The 27,129-nt window shown below is 39.1% G+C and overlaps 2 protein-coding genes across 2 annotated transcripts in view; both read right to left on the bottom strand.

The window, feature by feature from the left end:
* inppl1a (inositol polyphosphate phosphatase-like 1a) overlaps positions 1 to 19,708 on the bottom strand; it is a 55,335-nt gene extending 35,627 nt beyond the window's left edge. The window contains exon 1 of the mRNA XM_049467456.1: positions 18,503 to 19,708. Coding sequence (XP_049323413.1) covers positions 18,503 to 18,711 — 209 coding nt within the window. The 5' untranslated portion in view covers positions 18,712 to 19,708. The remainder of the gene's footprint in view (positions 1 to 18,502) is intronic.
* Positions 19,709 to 21,173: 1,465 nt separating this feature from the next.
* folr (folate receptor) lies at positions 21,174 to 27,095 on the bottom strand. Its single transcript, XM_007247642.4, has 5 exons — positions 26,816 to 27,095; positions 24,357 to 24,483; positions 22,818 to 23,006; positions 22,089 to 22,224; positions 21,174 to 21,562 (listed from the first exon to the last, which is right to left on the bottom strand). Exons 1-5 carry the CDS (start codon positions 26,842 to 26,844, stop codon positions 21,291 to 21,293), a joined length of 753 nt encoding a protein of 250 aa, XP_007247704.3. The 5' UTR covers positions 26,845 to 27,095; the 3' UTR covers positions 21,174 to 21,290.
* Between the last annotated feature and the right edge of the window lie 34 nt (positions 27,096 to 27,129).

Here is a 27,129-nt window from a genome sequence, read left to right on the forward strand (position 1 = left end):
AGATGAAACCAATTGAGGACCTGTAGAACTTATTGAGCTCTTTCCGAAAATGTGCGTCACGAAACGTTACGACATACGAATTTCGTACGATTGTCGTACGAAGTGGCCCCATAGGAATGAATGGGGCCATCGGAGGATGGCAGCTAGATCGAAGGACGGCAGCTAGAACTCCAGTACTGTGTGTAATGGAGCCACGGGTCAAAAGTTTGGGTACCCCGGCCAGCACTGCAATCACACTCGCAGTTTCTGTAGGAACTGCAATCTAGTTCCACCTGTTTTTTGTCCGGTTAACTAGTGCCGCAGTTTTCGAAATATCGACTTCGTTCAAAAGAGAAAACGTGCGTCCATATCGGGAATGGTGTGCTTGTATACAGCTTTCCGATCGGACTTACGTTTTTCGTAAAAACTTCGTAAGTACGCGTTTTTTTGCCCATTGAAAATGAATGGGCAGAACTTTGCACGCCCGTGGACGTCGCAATTTTTGAAATACGAAGATGAAACCAATTGAGGACCTGTAGAACTTATTGAGCTCTTTCCGAAAATATGCGTTACGAAAAGTTACGTCGTACGGATTTCGTACGATTGTCGTACGAAGTGGCCCCATTGGAATGAATGGGGCCAATCGGAGGACGGCAGCTAGATCGAAGGACAGGTAGCTAGAACTCCAGTACTGTGAGTGTATGGAGCAGCTATGGGATAAAACAGCATTAGGTCAAAAGTTTGGACACCCCGGCCCCCCAGTACTGTGTGTAATGGAGCCACGGGTCAAAAGTTTGGACACCCCGGCCCCCCCAGTACTGTGTGTAATGGAGCCACGGGTCAAAAGTTTGGACACCCCCGAACGGCCAGAGCAACCTAGCGTGCATAGCTGATTGATGAACCATTTAATCTAATTTATGCATATAAATCACCTAGCAACCACCTAGAAACACCATAGCAACCACCACAGATACCATAGCAACACCTTAGCAACCGCCTAGCAACACCTTAGCAGCCACCTAGCAACCACCTAGCAACACCTTAGCAACCTCCCCGGATACCATAGCAACACCTTAGCAACCGCCTAGCAACACCTTAGCAACCGCATAGCAACCACTTAGCAACACCTTAGCAACCACCCCGGATACCATAGCAACACCTTAGCAACCGCCTAGCAACCACCTAGCAACACCTTAGCAACCACCCCGGATACCATAGCAACACCTTAGCAACCGCCTAGCAACACCTTAGCAACCACCTAGCAACACCTTAGCAACCACCCCGGATACCATAGCAACACCTTAGCAACCGCCTAGCAACACCCTAGCAACCACCTAGCAACCACCTAGCAACACCTTAGCAACCACCCCGGATACCATAGCAACACCTTAGCAACCGCCTAGCAACACCCTAGCAACCACCTAGCAACCACCTAGCAACACCTTAGCAACCACCCCGGATACCATAGCAACACCTTAGCAACCGCCTAGCAACCACCTAGCAACCGCCTAGCAACCACCTAGCAACACGTTAGCAACCACCCCGGATACCATAGCAACACCTTAGCAACCGCCTAGCAACACCTTAGCAACCACCTAGCAACCACTTAGCAACACCTTAGCAACCACCCCGGATACCATAGCAACACCTTAGCAACCGCCGAGCAACACCCTAGCAACCACCTAGCAACACCTTAGCAACCACCCCGGATACCATAGCAACACCTTAGCAACCGCCTAGCAACACCCTAGCAACCACCTAGCAACACCTTAGCAACCACCCTGGATACCATAGCAACACCTTAGCAACCGCCTAGCAACACCTTAGCAACCACCTAGCAACCACTTAGCAACACCTTAGCAACCACCCCGGATACCATAGCAACACCTTAGCAACCACCTAGCAACCACCTAGCAACACCTTAGCAACCACCCCGGATACCATAGCAACACCTTAGCAACCGCCTAGCAACCACCTAGCAACCACCTAGCAACACCTTAGCAACCACCCCTGATACCATAGCAACACCTTAGCAACCGCCTAGCAATACCTTAGCAACCACCTAGCAACCACCTAGCAACATCTTAGCAACCACCCCGGATACCATAGCAACACCTTAGCAACCACCTAGCAACACCTTAGCAACCACCTAGCAACACCTTAGCAGATACCAGCCAGCACTGCAATCACACTCGCAGTTTCTGCAGGAACTGCAATCTAGTTCCACCTGTTTTTTGTCCGGTTAACTAGTGCCGCAGTTTTCGAAATATCGACTTCGTTCAAAAGAGAAAACGTGCGTCCATATCGGGAATGGTGGGCTTGTATACAGCTTTCCGATGGGACTTACGTTTTTCGTAAAAACTTCGTAAGTACGCGTTTTTTTGCCCATTGAAAATGAATGGGCAGAACTTTGCACGCCCGTGGACGTCGCAATTTTTGAAATACGAAGATGAAACCAATTGAGGACCTGTAGAACTTATTGAGCTCTTTCCGAAAATATGCGTTACGAAAAGTTACGACGTACGGATTTCGTACGATTGTCGTACGAAGTGGCCCCATTGGAATGAATGGGGCCAATCGGAGGACGGCAGCTAGATCGAAGGACAGGTAGCTAGAACTCCAGTACTGTGAGTGTATGGAGCAGCTATGGGATAAATCAGCGTTAGGTCAAAAGTTTGGACACCCCGGCCCCCCAGTACTGTGTGTAATGGAGCCATGGGTCAAAAGTTTGGACACCCCGGCCCCCCAGTACTGTGTGTAATGGAGCCACGGGTCAAAAGTTTGGACACCCCCGAACGGCCAGAGCAACCTAGCGTGCATAGCTGATTGATGTATTTGCACGTTGCTAGGTGATGCATATACATCACCTAGCAACCACCTAGAAACACCATAGCAACCACCCCGGATACCATAGCAACACCTTAGCAACCACCTAGCAACTGCTTAGTAGTGACCTACCAACCACTTAGCAACACCATAGCAACCACCCTGGATACCATAGCAACACCTTAGCAACCGCCTAGCAACACCATAGCAACCACCTAGCAACCATCTAGCAACACCTTAGCAACCACCCCAGATACCATAGCAACACCTTAGCAACCGCCTAGCAACACCCTAGCAACCACCTAGCAACACCTTAGCAACCACCCCGGATACCATAGCAACACCTTAGCAACCGCCTAGCAACACCCTAGCAACCACCTAGCAACACCTTAGCAACCACCCCGGATACCATAGCAACACCTTAGCAACCGCCTAGCAACAACCTAGCAACCACCTAGCAACACCTTAGCAACCACCCCGGATACCATAGCAACACCTTAGCAACCGCCTAGCAACACCCTAGCAACCACCTAGCAACACCTTAGCAACCACCCCGGATACCATAGCAACACCTTAGCAACCGCCTAGCAACACCTTAGCAACCCCCTAGCAACCACCTAGCAACACCTTAGCAACCACCCCGGATACCATAGCAACACCTTAGCAACCGCCTAGCAACACCCTAGCAACCACCTAGCAACCACCTAGCAACACCTTAGCAACCACCCCGGATACCATAGCAACTCCTTAGCAACCGCCTAGCAACACCCTAGCAACCACCTAGCAACCACCTAGCAACACCTTAGCAACCACCCTGGATACCATAGCAACACCTTAGCAACCGCCTAGCAACACCGTAGCAACCACCTAGCAACACCTTAGCAACCACCCCGGATACCATAGCAACACCTTAGCAACCACCTAGCAACACCTTAGCAACCACCCCGGATACCATAGCAACACCTTAGCAACCGCCTAGCAACCACCTAGCAACACCTTAGCAACCACCCCGGATACCATTGCAACACCTTAGCAACCACCTAGCAACACCTTAGCAACCACCTAGCAACCACTTAGCAACACCTTAGCAACCACCCTGGATACGATAGCAACACCTTAGCAACCACTTAGCAACACCTTAGCAACACCATAGCAGATACCAGCCAGCTCTGCAATCACACTCGCAGTTTCTGTAGGAACTGCAATCTAGTTACTTCTAAACTTGCAAATAAACTACTTAAGTAATTTACAACTTACATAACTTCTATATTTCACCCAGATATTCAATTCAAAACTGTAACAACCAAAAAAAAGCATTACAAGCATACATAAAAACAAATCAGTCTTGGAAAAAACCCTTAAAATCATCAGCCAAGAAAGACTTCATTTAAAACCTGTAACAGCCTTAAAATAATATAATCCAAAACCATGACAGCCTTATAGAAATACTTCACCCAAAAGTGGCACAGCTTTAAAGGAGAACTTTAAAAAGAAACCTGCAGCAGCCTTAAAGTAATGCTTCACCTAAAAATACAACCAAACCTGAAAATGTTTCACATATAATCAAATCAGCCTTAGAGAAAAACTTTATTTAAATTAACAGACTAGAAACATTTCATTTAAAGCACATCATAATAATAAAAAAGTAAATAATCCAAACTCATGACAGCCTTGATAAAATATTTAAGTAAAATAAAGAATTTGATGTAACATGTCCACAAGACTGTTATATATTTTAGCCTTGTTGCCCACACCTATACTAAACCACAATGGTCTTAACAGGATTGTAGCAGTGTGTAGTTTGTATATGTGTGTGTGTGTGTGTGTGTGTGTGTGTGTGTGTGTGTGCTCACACACTTGGCCTAGTTAAATCCATGTAGTAAAGTTCGCTACACAGACGGTAATGCTGTCAGCAGTTACTCTCTACAGCAGTGTGTGAGGATGGAACGGAGATCTGTGGTTTGCATGTGTTTTCCTCTGCAGATCCGAGGTGCTGTTATGACTAGAACGCTCATGTGCGATGCAACTAGTTTAGCATTAATATACTGTGGTCGTTCTGCAGTGTCATGCTAAGGAGGCCAAAGTTGCGACAGTCGTAAACGTTAATCATGTTTTACAGGACCTGAATATGCAGATTTTTTTTTCCAACTGTATTAATTTTAATAGCTGTGGTTAAGTGTAGACCTCATAGGGCCCTATCTTTAACCCAATCAACAGTCTATTTTCACATCTTCCAAATGTGTCATTTAAATAGCAACAGTGCTTGTGTACTGATGAATGGTGTTCTGGAAGTGAAGTGTGTTCAGGTGAATTTCTGGTGTATTGCTATCTTGGCAATTGAAAAACACAGGTGCACCAATGACTGATTTAAACCTTGACTACAGTCAACAGCCAGACATTCATTGCTATCTTGGCAACATAGGTGCATTGCACGTACGTGTGCTAATTACACGCACACAAGGACACACAACCATGTTAAGCTATACAACAAAAATAAACAGAATACAAAATAGAATAATACTGCTGTTCCCATAAATGACCTGCTCGCACACCGTCACATCTTAAACGAAAAGGTTGATTAGCTTTGCTGAGAATTTTAGCTGGTTGGCAGGTGATCAAATACTTATTTCATGCAATAAAATACTAATGAACTATGTAAAAATGTAAAAATAATAATGTGATTTTCTGGACTTCTTTTAGATTCTGTCTCATACAGTTTAAGTTTACCTATGATACAAATTACAGACCTCTCCATTCTCTGTAGGTGGGAAAACTTGCAAAAAAAGCAGCATATCAAATACAAAATTTTCCCCACTGTTCCATTTTCATCTGGTCACAGAGAAATCCATCTCTGCTGGAAAAGTCAATTTGCATCAGTGCTGCTGTTCTCGTGTTACATGCAAATCCAAGGAATTCATGTCTGGAATCTCTCGAGATGAGGGCACGCCAGGAATGATGAACTAACCAGTCAACAAGCCTATGTGGGGCTCACATGGGTGGGACGAGGGCTAGATGGGTTTTAGCTGGGCATGAGTTCTGGGTGGGTTTGTAGACAGTGGGTTTTGTTTTCACTGGGACCTGATCTGGCTTTCCAAAAGTATCTCCATTCATTACTCTGTAAGTGAAAGTATAGAGATACTAGTGTTTTGATACTTTTACTCAAGTAAAAGTGTAAAAATACTGGATGTAAAACTACTTAATATATAAAAGTAAAAAGTAATGTAAGGTGCCATTAAGGACAATAGTTTAGGCCGAACCACAGAGTCCTATAGTGCACTACCCCCCTCCCCAAAACACATTTTTCTAACAGCCATAATGACTATAATGTTATATTAAAATGTAAATGTTGATACATGTGGGATGCACTAGGCTCCCTGTTTCAGCTGCATATATGCTCATTGAAAATAAATGTATTGTAGTAGAATGTAAATATATTAAAGAAGCTTAGTTGGACGTTTGTCTGGAGTTCTCTTGAGTCTCTGCACAGATCATCTTCATACTAGGCTACAAACATCTGCTATGTTCTTGCTGCAGTGTGTGTGGAGGGGGCGCGACGTGTACAGGTGTGATGGTTTGTATAAACCAATAGGGTGTCGGAACGATATACGTTTCTATTTCTCATTTAACCACAATCAGATTCACTCTTTCTGGATGGAGAGATTTAAACAAGGGAGAATGATGAAGAGCTGATATAAAAACAAGCAGAAATGGAAAGAGTGTCAAGGACACAAATTTTAAAATGTAAGGAGTGGTATGGGATTCATTTCCACTTAAAATTATATTAAAAGTAACTACTATGGCACTCTTCCAAAACAATACATTTCTGGAAAAAGCAAAAAAAAAAAAGGAGTGCCTATATGTGTTTTGTGTTATACATGTTTGTTATCATAACAAATGTTTGTACCACATACATAGTTTCCATTCATGCACACCAGGGGCATAATCAATTGGCCACTTGCCTTAACAAGCTCTTGGTTTTTATAAGTTGCAGTATCTGTACAGTCAAGTCCCTTTCTATCAGTTTTAAAGAATTTTATTCAATCTAGTTCTATGCACTTCACAATTTATGATACTTTTACCAGAGATTGTATTATCAATAAACACCACTCACCCAGTTCAACAGGTAGCCATATAGTATGTGGCCATGCCATAACACTCCCTCCACCATGTTTGACAGATTCTGTGACTTAAAATCCCTATTTTAAACACAATTCTTATCTATACAAATCTATACTAACAAATTACAGTCTTACTTTACTTACATACAGTCACACTGTACCCACCATGATTTTTTCATAATCTATAATTTTCGTTCTCCTTAATGTATAAAACTTATATTTATACTAATCAAAACACTTCATTTGTTTTGTTGCAGTAGCATAATTCTGAAATCATTTTTTTAAACTGTTATAAAGAATATTGACAAGTCAATGATTAAATCATGATAAAACAGAGAATATTTGAGGGAGAAATCCAAATTATTTGTTCAGATTGACCCCAAAAATTACATTATATATTGCAGAAAAACAAAATATCACAAGATATTTTTATGTCTACTTATGTCTTACCCACTTACCCATGCACCTGCTGTTATTTTGATTTGTTTTGAAAACTGATATTACATGTTAAATTCTGCAATGAGACATACTAATTAGTGTAAATAAATTACTGGTCCAATACAACATCTAAGATGACAGATTTATACACAGTTTACAGATCTTAATTAATAATATTATAACACATTTACTGCCATTCATCGCAGAGGGAATGATAGGTTTGTAAATCAGCAAAGCCAAAGAAAGCAAAAGAACAAGATTTGAGCAAAGCAACCAGGCAGGTGACATATAAAAGCATGCTATGTAAACACTCTGGTGTTGCAGGAAGTTACTCATGTATTGACAGATAATGGCACCAGGTAGTGCAATGTAAATAGGCCACTTCCATGAAAGCCAGCAAAGAGTGTGTGTAGGGGATGTTGGTATATGGCATAAACAGTACCTTGCAGTCATTTAGTTTACTTGCTGGCATAAAACCTAAAAGCCTTGCAGATAAACATCTTTTATCTGCATAATTTACTGTAAGTTATTCAAAGTTGAATTTGACTTCATTACAGATCCTATAGTGCATTTTTCAGCTTGTTATGGCTGCTGCACCTGCACAGATCTCCACAGCAGGTGTGCATGCTGACACTGTTAAATATTTGATCAGTTTTGGGCTATGATATACCTGCCACTGCCATAACTGTCCGTCCTATAATCACCTCAAGTGGGTTGTATTTAAACAAAGTCCTTATAGGCAAGTGAGTTCACTTGGCAGAAATCTTTGCAAAGCAACAGAGTGCTTATTCCAACTGTTTAAATTAGGAGAGGCCAAAATACTTTAAACCAAATGATTACTGTTTCAGAAACATATTTTAAAATCACTGATCCCACAAGGACTTTTAGCATCTCATGAAGCTAGTTATAGTGCAGCTGAAACTAAGGCATAGTGACGTGATGGATTTACCCAAACATTAAATGATTTTTAAAAAACAGTTTTTCTTAGTTGATAAACGGTTCAACATTTTAACTTTTCTAGGCATGAAAATGTATATTTTCAAATTCCATGCATTTTTCAGGTTTTCATGACATGCGAACCCTGTGTATAACAGGAGATAGTAAAACCTGACTGCAGCGAAAAATAGTCAGAGACAGAGTGTATCTATAGTGCCCAGAAGGATCATTAGCCACGTCTGTTTTGGCATAATGATTATAAATAAATTTGACAAATTCATATTGTTATTTATTTTATGTTTTGCATAACTGATCAGTTCTCATAATATGCCAAAAAATCAACTGAAATTTTTGGGTTTAATAGTTCAGTTCTCTATTCATCTCTTTTCTTATCCACCAACTGAGAAGTAACTGTCCAAACACACAGTGTGACTAACCATGACAGCCCTAATCCTGAGGTGAGATTTATAGCAGGGAAAACATTAGGGAATATATATATATACGCTAGAGAATCACGAGGTGTAGATAATGACACAGACTAGCCCACTGTGAACGCTAACAAAACTCAGACAGTCCTGATGAGTGTTTGTTGAGTAATCTGATGACTCAGAGTCGTTCACACAGCCTGAGAGCGAACTCCCACAGAGTACACCGTAACTGTACATATTAAAATGTACCAGCTCTGTTAATTGCCCCAATCAATGGCAATTACTGCAACTGATCAAATAACTGCTGTTGCTATGCTTATTAATACTTAAGTCTTCCAGACTATGAAGGAACACATAAGGATTCATGTAATAAACTAAAAGTGTTAAACAAACCAAAATTTCATTATAACATTTCTGATTGTCTTTGCGACTGCACTTAAGGGAAACTTTCAAAGTTCTTGAAATGTTTCAGACTGACTGAACTGCTTTAAAGAATCTAAAATATAAAATATTCTGGTTCAAACCTTTTTTATAGTTTGCATGATTCTGTATTAAATCTACCATGCAGAACATACATAAATAATGAAAAACTAAATTTTAGGTTTCAAAACTTTTTTCAATATCAAGGAAAGAAAAAAAACACCAAAAAACATCTGTTGGACTAACAAATAAAAATAAAAGTATGCAAAGAAAGTTTAACACTAACATCTAATAAACCTTATCCTTTTGAACAATTCATTAAAACTTACCTAGGTATGGTAAGCCAAATAAGTAAAAAGCTGAATGCCAGATACCGCCCTGTACAAGGTAACCGCATGCTAGCATTCTGAGCCTCATAACTCAAGATCAGAATAAGCTACATAATCTAGAAGTCTTTTCAAACAGTTTATTTTATCCTTTCTAACCAACAAGGTGCAATGGACCTGCTGTCAACAATCAGCAAGTAATCCAGCTCAGAATAAAAGTTAGCATCACTACTAACCTCCCCAACAATGCCAAGGCTGGCTGTTAGCATCTCAGCTCAGTTTTCTATATTAAGTAGTCAATATTAAATTTTCTTTAGTTTCAGCCCAAAATTTTTATTTTAATGAATCCCTACATGAAAGTACTCAAACCCTGAAGCGAACATGGCTTTATTCAGCACAGAATTTCAGAATTTACATAACCCAAACACTGCACACCACAACTAGAGCCAAGCCTCCTCAAGCTGGCATGCAAAGCTTTTTTCTACTCAGCTCTCATGGTTGATCAGTATTTCGAGTCTCTTGCAGAACTGGTTCGTTCATGTAGACAGATATGACATCCCGCCTCCTCGTTTGTCCCCTTGCATTTAGTAAACACTTCATTTACAGACATTCCGATTATTCTTCCATCGCAACTACTCAATAGAGATTCTTTCTGTTATCTTGGATCTTCATGAGGTTAAGAGATTGGTTGACCCTCCATTTAACCAACAAAACCTCCACAACCTGCAAAAGCATGGTTCCTACACTATAAACCCACTATTTGGCTAAACAAAAATAAATTAAGCCTGTTTTACGTAAATTTGATTCACCTGACCACCGCAATCAGTGTATGAACATGGTAGCTGTGGGATCTAGCAGCAGGACTATGGCAGATCCTTTAAGTCCTGTATGTTGCGAGGTGGAGCTGACATAGATTGGACTTGCTCCAACACATCCCACAGATTAGATGCTGGGCAACACCCTAAACTCTTCATCATATTCCTCAAACCATGCCTGAAAAATGGGTGCAGTGTGGAAGGGCACATCATCCTGTAGCCATCTTGGGAAATTAGCTCCAAGAAGGGGAGTACCTGGGCCTTTTGTTAGGTAGTACGTGTTAAACTGATGTCCAAATTAGTGCCTGGACTCAGGGCTTGCCTGTAGGATATTTCCACCACTGGCCTGTCCTCTTTACACAGTGTATCTGGGTGCCAACATTTCCCCAATTAAAATGTCCATTGCCCAAAGATCAAGCTTAGCAATTGTGTAAGCATTGTAGGCACTTTCAAAAGGTGTCCTTACAGACAAGTAAGTTCATTTGGAAACCAGCTTTATTTCACAGCTGGACAGGCCAAAATACTGGAAACGGCCAGATTACCATTTCAGAAACATATTTTTAATCACAAATAAAATTAGATAGAACACCATGTTTGTAGGGCTTTACTTAAAACGTGGACTGAAATGTGACATTTCTCCCAAATTCCAAATGGAATTTTTATTTGCAGAAAATTAGAAATGGCTAAGATAACAAAAAAGATGCAGAGCTTTCAGACCTCAAATAATGCAAAGAAAACAAGTTCATATTCATAAAGTTTTAAGAGTTAAAAGAAAATCAATATTTGGTGGAATAATGCTGGTTTATAATTTTAACAATTATTTATTTAATATATATTTAAGTTTCACATTAAAATTATTTAAAACTGAGCCTGAGCCAAATTAGTCTGCAAGGGCCTAAACACGGTGCTAATTGATTCATGATCATCTTCTTGAGGCAGTTCTATTCTTTTGGCACTACTTCTCTAAATGGACAAGACAAACTGTGTGTGCACATTTGAACATCTTGTTCATCTTCTATAAACAAAACAGCTTCTGCTCAGATCCCACTGGAGATAATAGAGAGCTCGACCTTTATCTCACTGAAGTATTCTAGTATTTCAGAATATTCCAAACATGGCCCAAGGAAATAAGTGCACAGAGTGTGTTCATAAATCACAACAGGTGTTTTATTGGTACACTGCCTCTCTGCTCATATATCATAGTGCCTGCCGTGCACACAAACAAGCCTTTAAACAAGAGCTGCTGGATTAAAGTCTAACATTCAAACTGACCACTGAATGAGAGACTTTAGTTGTGTATTCAGAAGCAGATGCGCTAAAGAAAATAGCAAATAAACCATGTGAATATAGGGATGGTCGCTCTAGTATCAGGTACACTCCCAGTCAAAGGTTTTAGAAAAATGCTCTGTTTTTATCTTATCATCTTATCAAGCTGACCTAAAGGCGCTGTTGCCATGTGGGTCAGCCAGACTTCTTCCTGTACCAGTTTTCTCCAGTTTAAGAGTTTTTTGCAGGAGCAGGAAACAGCACTCTTTGGTTTCATCTGTAATTTCTCTAAAGAAAAGACTTCTACTTTTTATAGTTACAAAGTTATCTGAGCTTCTGTGTTATTATAATGAGAGTGTGAATGTGCTGCGTGTAAGTGTGTAAATGCTGCATTTCATTTTAGTTTATTTTCATAGCTGTTTACCAATTGTAAGCGGTTAACCAATGAATCCTTAGTGTCACCTAGAATATGCTTTGCAATTTTATATTGGTGCGTTAAATATTAAAATGTCTTGTAAAATCGGTCCAAATCTGATTAGCAGTCAAGATACAGCAAAACATGCAGTGGATCGGGAGCCTAAGCAAAGGGAAACACAAGAGGAGGGTGTATTAAAATAATCGTGATTAACTCACCAATAAAAAAAAACAAAAAATATTTGTCATATTAGTCGGCTACTAAAATAGTCATAATTTGCAGCCCTAGTGTTTAATAGAGTGGAGGAAAGTGAGTGAACAGTGTTTAAAAACTCCAGCAGCACTGCTGAAGTGTCTGATTCACTCACTGTACCAGCACAACACACACTAACACCTCATACACCACCACCACAATGCTAATCGGTGTCAGCGTTAAAGAACAGGGTGAAAGGAGGATAATAATTATAAAATATGCAGAATAAGAGATACCGTCATACAGTCTGTAATTCTAGAACCACAAAGTGCTTCTACATGGTATAACATGCACAATGAGTGTATAAACAAGTAGAACGTCTGTTTTTTTTCATTCCTCATAATAAATACTACATAGAAAATTATTTTTTCACAGCCAGCAGGATAAAAACGAGCTTGGTTCTCACAGGCACTGCAAGCAAACCACTAAATCTCAGCTTGGGACTGCTGTTAGCCAGAGGATTGGCAACAAAAGCAGATGAGCTGGCATGGCACTACCACCTCTCTTTATTTAGCCCATGACACACACTCAGGCAGACAGCGAGTACGCACACACTGTGTACAGCCACCATCTTCTTAAAATAACCAGCGCTGAGGTGCCTCTCCTCAGCCAGAGACCAGAGGGAAACCCCCAGACAGACACACACAAACACATGTCTACAGATTCACAAATATATTCTTCACAAGCCTGTTTTCCTTTTAGATCAGCCTCCCAATTTTAAAGCAGCAGTTCTTAAGATTTGTTTATTTTAAAGTAAAAGTAACAGAATAATTAACCACTGCACTTCTACAACTAATGACTAATTTGAGAGTCTTCTAATCTGACGAATATTTTTCCGATTAGTCGATTAGGTCAGAGATGTGTAAATTTCATGTTCCTATGCTTTCTATATCACTTGAAAATGAAAGAAAGAGCAGAACATGGGATTTAAATTCACTTTAAATGACCAGAAGACATTTGGATAAATGTAAAATGTCCTGATATTTAGTGAGAAAGTATTTCAGTGTATTAACAATTATTCAAGATGGAAATTTTAAATCGATACATTTTAATAATCAACATACGGATTATAAAAAAGTTTAGGGAGATAAATAGAAAATTTAGCAATCTATAGGTGAGCCACCAATCTTACAGCTTCATTTAGGGCACATAAACCAATCAGTGCATCACTTTCCATCCCCTTTAAGAGCCAGATGCATTCCCATTCTGTGTAACAGCAGGGGTGTACATGCGCCAGTGTTGACAATTCACTGCCAAGATAGCAATGAACATCTGACTGTTGACATCTGTCTAGGTTGTATTCAGTCAGTGGAGCACCTGTGTTTTTGTTGCATAGATAGCAATAGAACAGAAACTTAACTAAATACACCTCATTTCCAGACCACTAAACCAACCAGCGCAGTTATATTCAAAAGCACAGTTGCCATTTAAACTATGCAGGTGAAAAGCGTAAAAATAGACTGTTGGCAGGGATTTAAGACAGCAATAAGCATCATGCATTTCATAAGGTGTAAGATAGGTCCCTCTGTTTCAATAAAAATATTGATATTTCACACCACATATCAATAATGAATAACCAACAAAACATTAAGATATATTGCAATATCAACATTTTGTCCCACTCTTAAGATAAGATAACAGAGATATCAGAACTGCAAACTCCATCTTCACCTGGTCAATCATGCATCAAACCAAACCAAAGAAATGCTCTGAAAGGAAACCACCCTAGGGCTGCAATAATTAGTCAACATTATCGACCAATGTTGACTATGAGAATTTGTAAACAGGATTTCATTGTTGGCACGTCATTAATGTATGATAGAGTGGACTCCAACCCATGGGAGGGGTAATGTGCTCACACACTCGGCTCACTCTCAGTCTCCAAAAATGTAAAACCACCTGACAAGGGACAAGACAACACCCTTACTCTGTACATCAGCTCACTATACATTAAACATATTCTCAGGGTTTAAATCCCACATATAGAGCTTCTGTTGTCTCTGAAGTGATAAAGAGATAAAGCAGACAGCAAGTTACCGCCAGCTGCAGCCAGGGTCGCCAGGTCCACTAAAAGATCCTGCCCCAAGTATGTCTAAAATCTATCCATTAGAAGTCTAAACTACCCCAATGTCTAAGGTTGCCAGAGACATTTCAAAGTAACAGCGCCTGCTAATATTTACATCTCAGTTGAAGACCTATTAAAGTAGTAGGCTAATTTCCTGAAAATAGCAACATCCTGTCTGAGTGAATGTGTCTACTATAATGTGCTTTGAAATTTTATATCAGTACTACCAAAATGCCCTGCAAAATCTGTCTGGAGTTCTAAAAGTTTAGCTGTCAAGATGCAGTAAAGCATGTACTAAAATAGCAATTAAATTAGCAAAACCACACCACAATGCATGTTTAAAAAGTATTTACTTTATATGGTCTGTGCAACTACACATTCACAGCAGAGACTTAAATCTACAGACTGTCCCTTTAAGAAACAAATCCTTCAGAGTGCCACGTGTTGGTGTTTTTGTATGTGGGAGCACTTTTTTATGAGCCCTGAATCCCAGAAATGTACCTCCTCTGGCTCATGCATGTCCAAACGTGTGCGTCTCCAACGATGGAAAAGAAAAAGAAAAGCAAAGATCACGCACACAGTCTGACAGGAGAGACTCAACAGAGTGAAATGATCTCAGATAGACGAGGTGGGATAGTATCTATGAAAGGTACAATAGCTCTATAGAGTGTCTACTAATACAAAACAGAGTGGGGTGTGTATGTGCATAGGCTACATGCCTTATATAGACCGCAGGTCAGCAATAGGAGGCAAAAGGTGAACTGGGATAATAAAGTGGAGCTGCAGCAAATCCAGCTAGGAGTTTACTAGATTACTGCAATGCAAGATTATGTACAATTATACAAAGCATAAAAATAGAAGGAGACACATGCAAATGTTGAGGTATGCAAAGGGATTTGAGCTCTTATCTAACTTTAACCAAAGTTTCAGGCCTTTATTTTGCTATTTAGAGCTATGACTTGTTCACAGCCAGTGTAAGGAAAGGACCAGTGATGCAAATTTCAAATGTATAATTTATATACCGAAGTTCTTGTCATAGGTCATCTTTTACTGACCAAGATATATATATATATACTTTATTTCCAAAATATCCTGCGTTGGCCTGCATTGCTGCGTTTGGTGATGTAAGGCTTGGATGGAGCTGCTCGGCCATGGAAATGCTCCATTCCATAAAACTCTTTCCACTCTACTGCTCATAAGATAATCTAACGCTACATTACATGTGGAGGTGGACATTTCACAACTGGACTTGTTGCACATGGAACTCTAAAACTCCATCTCAATGGATGCCCTATAAAGATCTTCCCAATTCTCCTTCACCTCAAGTTCACCCCAAACACACACAAAGACTCATCATCTTATTCCAACACGCAGCAGCCACAAGCTCCTCTTAGGTCTGGATGACTATAAAAACCTTTAGAAATACTTGCAAACTGGATCAGAAGAAATGCAAGTCAAATACTCTCTCCATCTGCAAAAGACCTACAAGAAATTAATCTGAAGACTCTGCACAAATAGGATCCTCATGAATGTGTCTTCAGAAGAAATTAGAAATATCAACAAAATCTGAAACTTTCAGACTCTTCAAACGGGTTGGAGCTGATAGCTAGAAATATAAGCTTCCAACCCAAAACTTACTTTACACATACGTGTTTGGTATTAAGAGAGAAATCAGGTTGATAGTGCCCAAAATGCATATTTTCTCTATTGTAGTACACAGCCCCAACCTCTGGCTAGAAACAGGTTAAAGCTCATGCATTGGTTTTTGAAACCACTTACTTGTTTAGATCCTCATGATCTAAATATGCAAGAAGATAAGCTTAGCTTTCACTTCCTTTGTAACTGCTGCGTCCTTTGAGTGTTCCACAACAACCCTGTTTCTCTTTTAAGAAGAGGGAAAAAAATATTTTTGGGCCTAGGCCTGGGCTACATTTTCCCTTAAATGGAGAATCTCCATTTATAATGCAGCATAGTCCAAGATTAGCCTTAACGCCTCACTGTGCGTAAACAAAAGCCTAAATACACCAGTTCTCCATCCCTTGCATATTTTCTGCTTACACAGACTCACGTATTAGAATAAAGCACAGTTGGAATCCTTTGCAATGTTTGGTGTCAAAAATGCTAAATTAGTGACTACAAATAAATAAACATTGGCTTATATATTCTACAGAGAGACAACCCTTGGTGTGAGAGGTCAACAGAGAAAGGTAAGACTGGTTGTAGCTGAGAGAATGACTCCTGTAACTCTGAAACACCTACAATTATAAATATGTAAAGTATATAACATTTTGGTGAGCAGAAAAGCATCTTAAAATAAACACCACCAATGTCCAACCTTAAGGAAGACGGGCTACAACAACAGAATAAAGTATGCCGGCTTTAGCAAAGACTACTGTCAGCCTAGAACAGAAAGCTAAAACTGCAGTAAGCACATGCTCACAGACAGTTGAATACTAGGGATTTCTGATTATATAAAAAATAATATAAAAATCTTGAAAATAAAGTGATATACATTTTTGGTCATGTGGTCCAGCACTAGATCTGTGTTTTTCAGTGCTGGTTCTTTCCAGTCACCAGATCTGAACCAAGCAGAGCATCTTTGGGATGTGATTCACAGCATGAGTGTTCCACTAAAAAATCTGCAGGAACTGTGTGATGCATTCATGAGAACATGGACTAGAATCTCAAAGGAATGTTTCCAGCATACTGATGAATCCATACTCAGATGAAATTACCATGCATTAAAAAGTACTATCAAGTATAATATCACCAATTATAATGTCATTTAATATATTTATGTTTATGGCAAAATTAATCACCAACATAAGAACACAGCATATACCCCAACCCCTGCTGGTCCATTTGTCCAAATTGCCATATTTTATACAAAATACAAAAACTGAGCGCACTGTAATACTGCAACTATCACAAAGGTTACCCGCATTTATTTCACTATGTCTTGAAATCACTCATCTCGTGAAACAACATAACCCTCTGCAGTCTGCTGAGTCAAGGAAATCCCACAAAAAGTGCAACAGTCTTATGCATATTAATTGATACATGAATAAATAAATAAATATATTTATTTGCGTTATTTGCATTTTTGTAGTTAAATAAATTATTTTATATTGGTATTTTATAGTTTTTATTTACTTTACGTACATGTTGAACATAAGTATTCGTTTTTCTTTACTATAATCTTTGCTTGTGCAATAGTCACATCACAGAATGCACAATGTTTGTCTAATATCAAAATATTTATTTTACAAAGCTTTTTGCTGCTTATATTCACCCATAACGTTTATTTAACTTCAATTATTGAAGCTCAGATTAATATCATGAAAGGTCAGATCATTAGTAAAATTCCTGTTTTTCTTAATATCGCAATAAACAGTAGCAGTCAAAAGTTTGGACACACCTTCTCATTGTAAATGTAAATAAACAGTGAAGACATTCAGACAAGGAAGGAACACACATGGAATCAAGTTTTAAACAAACCAAAATACTGTGTTAACTTAAGTTTCTGGGACTGGCAACTCTGATGAACTTATCCTGTGCAACAGGGGAAACTCCTTCTCTTCCTGGGGCAGTCCTGATGAGAGCCAGTTCCATCATGATGTTTTTGATAGTCTTTTAAGTGACTGCACTTGAGGATACTTTTAAAGTGTTTTGAGTAATTCTTGCCATAATATGTATTAGAACATTACTCAATTAGAGCTATTCACTGTATACCAACTCTACCTCTTCACAACTTTACAACTGATGCGCTCAAACACATTAAGAGACAAGAAATTCAAGTTCAGCACAGCTGTTACCTGAAAGCCATTCCAGGTGACTACCTCATAAAATCCAAGCAAGATGTGCAAAGCTGTCATCTAAGCAAGAGGTGCCACTTTGATTCATTTAAAATATAAAACATATATCAAACATATTCTGGTTCGTTTGACCCTTTTTTGTTTACAAAATAATTTCATGTTTTTTCTTCATAGTTTGGATGTCTTTAGGGTTAATCCATAATACTGAACATTTAAAAAATAATTTTAAAAACATTGAATTTAAGGTGTGTCCCAACTGTTGACTGGTACTGTTGATCAAACTACTATGTAAACATTGAACTAACTTTCCTCCATAATTCTTACACAGTTAGTACACACCCTTTCCAGAGTTTAAAAGGTTTCAAATCGTTAATAAAATCAGATTTAATCCCAGAATACTCACAGCACACAGAGCGCATAGGCCCCGCTGACACTCTCGCTGTCCCGGACCAGAAAGCTGCCATCTCTCCCGGCTCTGGCGAGCAGCTCCTCGGCCGCGGCTCGACTCAAATCCCGGTGATACCACAGCGGAGGAGCCGCCGCTCCCAGCGGGGACAAGGCACCTCCACCCCCGCCGCCGCTGCCGCCGCTACCGCCACCGCCGCCTGCCATTGTGGCAGCAGGGCTCGGGTTTTGGAGTCTCTCTTTTCTCTCTCAAACAGGCAGAAACACCCAAAAAACACACGGAACAGAGAGAGAGAGAGCAGGACCAGCACCTCGGATATCTCCACGAAAATGGAAGAATAGGTTGTTTTTGCTTTTAGTTTCCTTGTTTTTAGTCGCCCAAGAAGGAGTAGCACCAACTGCAAACTGGAGGAGTTGAAAAATCAACAAACAATCCAGGAGCTTGAGAAGCTTGTTAGTAGCTAAGAGGCTAACAAACAGAGCTTCCAAACTTTCTTCTTCCTCTTAGAGATCCTCCTCGAAGTCTCTCCCATTAGAATAGAAGCTGAGAAGCCTGGAAATCCTCCTTAACTCCTTAGTTAACTACCAGCCTTCCAACCATCATGGTTTGCCTCTAATGTTAGCTAACTAGCTAACATTTAGCTACTCAAACTTGAGGAGCTCTCCCATCTAACTAGTTAACTAACTCTAACATTACAGCTCAGTATGGATTAGTTAACCTAGTTTACTAGTTAAACTGGCTTTCCCCAACTCCAACTATGACAAACAAACGAGAAGAAACTCTGGGAACTTCTGAAAGCCAGGAAAAGTCGCTTTACATGAGGTTCTCTAGATGCCCACTAGGCTAAAACAGCTGCTGTTGCAACACACAAGCCAAAAAACCCACACAGAACAGAGAGAGTAGGACCAGCACCTCGGATATCTCCACGAAAAATGAAAAAAGAAGTTGTTTGTGTTTTTAGTTTCCTTGTTTTTGGTCGCCCAAGAAGGAGTAGCACAAACTGGAGGAGCTGAAAAATAAAAAACAACTCAGGAGCTTGAGAAGCTTTTTAGTGGCTAAGACGAGATGTTAACAAACAGAGCCTCTTTCTTATTCCTCTTATTAGAGATCCTGCTCGAAGTCTCTACCATTAGAAAAGAAGCCGAGAAGCTTGGAAATCCTCCTTAACTCCTTAGTTAACTATCTACCAAACGTTACCTTCCAACCATCATGATTTGCCTCTAATGTTAGCTAACATTTAGCTACTTAAACTTGAGGAGCTCTCCTATCTGGGTTAACTAGTTAACTGACTCTTACATTACAGCTCAGTATGGGATAGTAGTAGATAGCTAACCTAACTAGTTAAGCTGTCTATCCCTAACTCCAGCTTTGACAAACAACGAGAAGAAACTCTGGGAACTTTTAAAACCCAGGAAAATAGCTATAACCTACACGAGGTTCTCTAGATGCTCACTAGGCTAAAACAGCTTTTTTTCCATCAATAAAATATATAAAGCAAGCAAACAATGAACGTTGATTCAATGCTCTTTGCTATCAGGGGCCATTAAAAAAGTGGTTCATCACAAAAAAAAAACAGTAAAGGGCAGAGTAAAGGCTGAACAATACTGCCACCGACTGGACATAAGTTTATAACGTATGAAATATCCATAAAAATGTGTATGTATACTAGATATATTAAAAATACTTATATAATTTATTTTTATATGGTATTATATGTTGAATTTTTATATAAATTGTATTAAAATAACATATAGAGCAGTGGGTGGATTTCTAGCCTTATAATGCACTGCAATCTCTCTCTGAAGCTTTCTGCTGCAGTTATAGTTGTATTTTACTGTTGTAATGTTAAGATACAACTCTTAATGGCCGTATATTAAGGTTATGATGTGTGTGATAAGTTTGTTGTTGTCATCACGTAGTTCACCGTGCAGTAGCTCACCATCACAATCACCAGTAGTCTTCTCTCTGTTCAGTTAATACTAAATTTAATAGTAAAACTGGATTCATCCAGCTGGTACTTTTACGTTTTGTAAGCAGACATAAGACAATAAAAGAGCCTATATGTTGAAAAACTCATTTTATGTATGTCACTTTGTATACATGGTATGTTTAAAGAACTTCTTATAACACAGTGAACCAACACCAGCAGATGAGATGACTCTCCAAACCATCACTGATTGTGAAAACTTCACACTAGACCTCAAGCAGCTTAGACTGTTTGTCTCATTTTCCAGCAGGACTTGGCACAGTGTCCACACTGATTAAAGTACCAATTGGTGTTATACAATATTCTAATTTTCTGACACACTTATTTTTGGGTTTTCATTGGCCGTAAGCCATAATCATCAACAATAAAATAAATAATTTATATAATGTATCAGAATATACATTTATCTGCTAATCAGAAAGCAGCTTAGCCCCACCCACTGCATTGGAAAAATAAACATCTGCACACTGAGAGGCAGAGTGAACATTTATGTAATGAGTTTATTTTACTGCTTAGGAATGCCTTGTAAAATAAAATGATTGAAATAAAAGTTATAACAAATAAAAATAACAATGTTAAACAAATTACCGGTATTCCATTGCAATTAACAAAATAAATACAAATAATATTTATTTATTTTTTAATTACAGTCAAAAAACAGTATTCTTACATATATTGTTTGTCACTGGATACAGACCTAATTCAGTTCTGAAAGAGTTAAACAGAGAGAGACTAATTCAGACATAATAAACAAATGACTCGTATTTTGCAGTCATTCCTGTTTCTATTTTATTGATCTCAGTGCAGGAAAACAGACAGAACGATGGTAAGCATGAGTGTGAGGCTTGTGGCCGTGGCTGCTGTTTTGGGGGATTGGTTGAGGTAATATTCTGCAACCTTCTTGTTGGGGTTGGATCCAGTGAACCACATCTGCATGCAGCGACCGCTGTCCTTGGAGAGAGTGGTGTACTTGTAGGAGTTGGTCCAGATATTCTCACACATGCTCTTAGCGTCTGGAAAGACATCGGACCATAGGCGGCATTCAGCACCTGTGGGGCAGTGGTTTGTACCTGCACAGATGGAAACAGGCTCAGGTAAGGCTTGTCAGTACCCATCAGTGATGCACATGCTAATTGTTACATTCACACAGCAGAGGATGGGTCCCAAATACAAAGTTTTTGTAGGCTATTCACATAATCATTTCAATATGACATATATTCAACAGCCAAAGAAAGATCAATGCTTCATGTGAAGTTCCAGTTTCATCTTCTCCATCACCACAGAAGCAATTATGGATTGAGGTAGTGCAAGGTTGGAGTAAGAAGTTAGATAAAAGCAGAGCGTGGCAGAGTGAGGTAGAGAAAGATAGAGTGAGAAGGTAGAATGAGGCAAAGAAAGGTAGAGTAAGGAGATAGGGCAAAGTAGAGGGTGGTGAAGTGAGGGGATAGAGCGTAATAGAGTGAAGAAGAGTCAGGTAGAGTGAGGCAGAGGTCCTGGGAAAAATGAGTGCAACCGGACCTAGTGATGAAAATGTTTTAATCACATTAGTGGTTTGATGGAATTTTTCATTATAAGCTCAGTTATTGTGACACACACCTGAGCTCCAGTCCCATCCTTTGTGCCAGTTATCTTTGCAGGTAAAGTCATATTTGCAGTCATTGTACCAGCTCTCACAGTCCTCCAAACACAGAGGAACATCAATTATACGCTCCTTACGCCAAGAGCTGTCTGCCTGTAAATACAGATATATTTCATTTAGAACACACTCATGCACATCTGTACATGGCCCCTGTGGAACAGATTACAAATTATAAGCTCTAGAGTTAAAAGAGACAATTTATTGGAGTAATACTCAGCAATGGCCAATTAAACAGAGCAACTGTAAACAGGTGAATGTGATTAGTACTCTGGAGCGGAGAAACGGGAGAGCACTAGACTCAGGATCAAAAAGTTTAGGTCTTTGGATATTACTTCAGTTAAGTATAGATAACCAACATTTCTAATTAAGTGAATTTGTACTTCATTACTTGACGCCTCGTCCTTTTACCCAAGGATGCGCTACAATCAACATTCACACACAGTGCACACTTAAGCAGAAAAGATAACATTGACCCAGGACACACACACACTAGAGGAATTTAGACTAAATAATTAACCTGATCCCCATGGTTTTAGACTGTTAGAGTCTATAAGGGCCGCATGCAGACACAGAGAGAGCACTGATAGCACCTAGATAGGGACTTGACGCAAGCACACAAGTACTGAAAGTCAAGCATGCTAACCACTAAAGCTGAGCCTGAATTTTCAGTCAGTCACGTGTCTTACCAGTTGTATCCAGGGTCCCAGGTGGGGGGAGCACTCGTAGAAACATGTGTCCTGGACAAAGTGACTCTTGCACTTGGGACTCATGACTCCACAGTGGTTCCAGTTGAAGTTGTAAAGGTAGGAGTTGTCCTCATGTGCTTCAGCTGATGTGTTGGCAGTGCAGCATGCGTTCTCACGCCAAGGAACACACTGAGAGAGAGAGAAAAAGGAAGAGAGAAAGAAAGACAGAAATAAAGAGAGAGGGAGATAGAGACATGAGTATTATTGTATTCCTCTCAACAATGAAGTTGACCTGAGGTTCCTTCCACAATATTTTCGAAACATACAGTAACAGTCAAAAATTGTACAGGTGTACTTTCTTATTTTTTAATGTTACAGTAGCAATAACACACTGACACACCATAAATCTTGCTGTGCGGTGCACGGTTCACCTATAGATTGAAAATAAGGCTAAAATAGTGCTGCTCTGTATCTGTTCCACACCTCACAACTTAAAGGGGTAAAAGGATCTACTGCTAATGTCTTACTCTCAGATACCACAGGACACCTTTAGAGGACATATTTTGGGAAAGACAAACCTCTTTTATTTTGACTTAAGCCTGTTTGTTAGACCAAATCATCAGTGAAATTACACAAGGCATATATCTATATAACAATTAAAAGACACATGAAATTACATAGTAAACAGTAAAAAAGTAGTTGTCCTCCACAATCCCCTGATCTAAACCTGATCAACTGAGATGGTGATTTGGGATGAGCTGGAGCGTCACAGTGTAAAGGAAAAGCAGCAACTATTGTTCAGCACCTCCAGGAACTCCTTCAAGATGCTGAGAAAACTATTCCAGGTGACTCTCCCTCATGAAGACACTGAGATTAAAATACCAAGAGTGTGCAGTTTAGTCCTCAAAGATAAATGTGCTACTTAGAAGAATCTAAAGTATTAAACAGATTCTGATTAATATAATACAGCATGTGTTCCTGTATAGCTTTAATATAGTCTTTAATATTATATTTACAATGTAAAAAATCATTTAAAAAAAAGAAAAACACACTGAATGAGAAGTGATGTGTCCAAACTTTTGACTGGTAATGTAATTATTTGATGACATGAGTAAACTTGCATTTGGGGTTAAATATTTGATGAGTTAGCACAATCTGCTTAACTGCGATAGTAGCAGATAGAAGAATAATCATTACCTTCTCAGACTCTGACCAAAGAGGAATGAGTATATGACACGCGCACACACACACACACACACACACACACTGTCAGTGCTCGGGTCTTTACACTGGCTCCCGATCAGCTGAAGAATAGAGCTTAAAATGCTGCTCCTTGTCTATAAAGCACTAAACAGGTTCGAACCAGCATACATCTCTGATATGCTGGAGAGTACCAGCCTCAGTAAAGATCTGCAGATCTGTTAACATTAGTATCTAGAACCAGAACTAAACACGGTGAGGCAGCTTTCAGACATTATATGCTGCAGTCGGCTGGAATAACCCTCAAGTATAGCTGTATAGTGTGTTTTCTTTTGGTACCTGTTTATAGAGCTCGCCTTCTGGTCCGGGTTCAGTTTTTTGGTGTTTGCCATTCATGCACATGTTCAGCTTATCCAGACTGAGAGCACCCAGCGGCAGGGCTATCAGCAAGGCCACTGCCAGCAACCTTCCAGAGATAGGGAAGAGGGTAAGACAGAGTGTATAAAAAATCAAACATAATATTTAACCAAAATCATAGTAAATGCTCTTTATTTAGACACCAACATAAGAATAACTACAAATTAACAAAGAACAATATACAGTGTGTGAGTGTGTGTGTGTGTGTTAGGTCTTGGTAGATGATTTCAAAATATTTCCTGGAGGAAGCCCAAGAACTTACAGTTCCAGTCCGATACCAAGATTATCTTATCCACATTATCATTTATTACATGATAATTACGAATCAAACCAGTCAAACTTTGGACACACCTTACATTTTTAAATGTTTTTTTTCTTAGTTTAACATTTTCTGTATTGTAGATAAACAATAAAGTCATTAAAATTATGTCAGATTCTTCAAAAAGTAGCTCCTCTTGCTTAGATGACAGATTTGCACATCTTGGCTGGATTTTCTCAGTCATTTTAATAATCTTCTGAAATGCCTAAAAAATGGCAAAAGCTGATTTCAGAGGGGTTCTGGATGATGTATGGGTTTAGGGGCGGGGCAGGAGGGAAAGCAGATTGGGCAGAGCTGCAGCAGCATCTGTGTGCCTCTGATATCGGTGAGACCCAGATGGTTGGACGTCACCAGGGGGGTGGTATTATTAATTGTCTGATCTGCATATTGTGATGTGTCGGCGTATCAAAGTACAAAGACATATCATCATCTCTTATAGCACAGTTGAACCTGAGAGAGCGCTGCAGAGGTAGAAATGACCATAATAAAAGTGTTTATAAAGGTTAGGAAAGGTTTCTAAAATTTTTAAGCAGTACTGGTATGTTTCTTTACTTCAAAGAACACATTTTGGCTATTAATGGAGAAAAAATGGTTTAGAATTTAGTGTCTCTTTAACAGGTATGCCTCGTCAAGCGTTAATGACTTAAATTTCTTGCTCCTTCTAATGTGTTTAAGAGCAACAGTTGTTGTGAAGAGGTAGAGTTGTGAAGAGGTAAAGTTGGTATATAGTGAATAGCTCTGTGCTTATGGCAAGAACAACTTGCTTTATGAAAAGAAAAAAAAAGGTCAGTCAATCCGAAAAAAAAAATTCTTGAGAAGCCTAGCCCAGGACAATAAGGCATTTTAAATGGAAATAATTACATGTATAGTACTTTATATTATGTTGCCAATTTATCAGTGATCATAACTGGATCTAGATAGCATCGAAAATTGTAACTGAGCCCTATGCGGTGCTATATAGAGCCATATCCACACAATGTAGGTTTTTAATTAAATAGAAGAACAATTTAAGCAGGTAAAAGGTTCATTCAGTTTTCATTATCACTGTTTCCAAAGCCGGGGGCACAGTCTAACCCAGGCTAAAATGTAACCAGGTTATTTCATGATGTTAACAGTTCCAAACACTGAGCATACCTGTAAACATGTTCTTATATTCTTATAGCAGCATCAGTTTGGACAGTATTTTCTCCAAAATAAAAAAAAAACATCAAATTAAAACTGAGCAGTAAAATGTATTTATAACTGGTTTGCATCCCATAATTAATTACTATATTATTGAAATCCCCCCTTGCTGGTGTAATAGAGCATGCAGTGAGGATAGTGCATTGCTTTACAGCAAAGGCAAGACTGAAGCGCTCACCACAGGGCCTCCATCCTCAAACCCAATCATCAGATGCCAAACAAAACTAATCTACAATGTAAAAAATAAATTATATAAAGAATATATAAAATACTATATAAGAAGATGTGTCCATTTTCTTGCTTTTTATATTTGTACATTTTTTACACTTGTTTTGTATATACATTTTTTACACTGTACATTCTTTTATATATTATATATATATTTTTTTAACATTGTACATATTTACATTTTTTACACATTCTTTTAAATTTTGGCAGGTATAATTATGTATTATGTAAGGCAAAGAAAACATCTCTATATGCTTCAGTTTTTTGGTTGATGAACTGATGCTGGTGTTACAGACAGAGCTCTGAGTTTAAATTAATAAATTAAATGCCTTTCATTTGAGTTTAAAAGCTTTTAAAATTATATAATATGTAAGTTCTCACAGTTTCAGAAGCTTATCAAAGTCAAGTTACTCTCAGCCCTAAATATTTGTACCAATACAATTTAAATATTACTGTGCTGACCACAGGAAATAATAGTTTTTGTCTATTCAGTAAGGTGCAAATATTTATAAAAACACACTTAACACATGGGAACAAACCATATATGTCAAATTTGTACACAGTGTTATTAATTCCTGTTTTCTATTTTGTTTTGTTGCAAAATGAGCTTAAAAACATCAGGTTATTACTGTCAAACTACCAAAGCTCTTACCTTGTTGGTAATGGTGACTGGTGATCCATGTGTGCTGTGAATTTATGCTTTAATTAATTAAACAAAACACTAATTAAGATTTTTTTAATGGCCTGGTGTTTTCCAGTCTGCTGCTTGAAGAAAGCTACGCTAGAGAGAAAGAGATAGAAGCATGAGGAGGAGTCTCAGAAAGCTTTCCTCTAATCACCCACCCAGTCTAGTAGTTTATGATCCTCATAATAAGGTTTGTTTTATGAGTGTCAACCTGACCCGTGTTATCAGAGAAGTTAGCTACGTAATTTTGCTTTAATCAGCTTTCTGAGAACACTCGAGAA

Source organism: Astyanax mexicanus, chromosome 18 (assembly GCF_023375975.1).
Source record: "Astyanax mexicanus isolate ESR-SI-001 chromosome 18, AstMex3_surface, whole genome shotgun sequence".
NCBI classification, from domain to species: Eukaryota; Metazoa; Chordata; class Actinopteri; order Characiformes; family Acestrorhamphidae; genus Astyanax; species Astyanax mexicanus.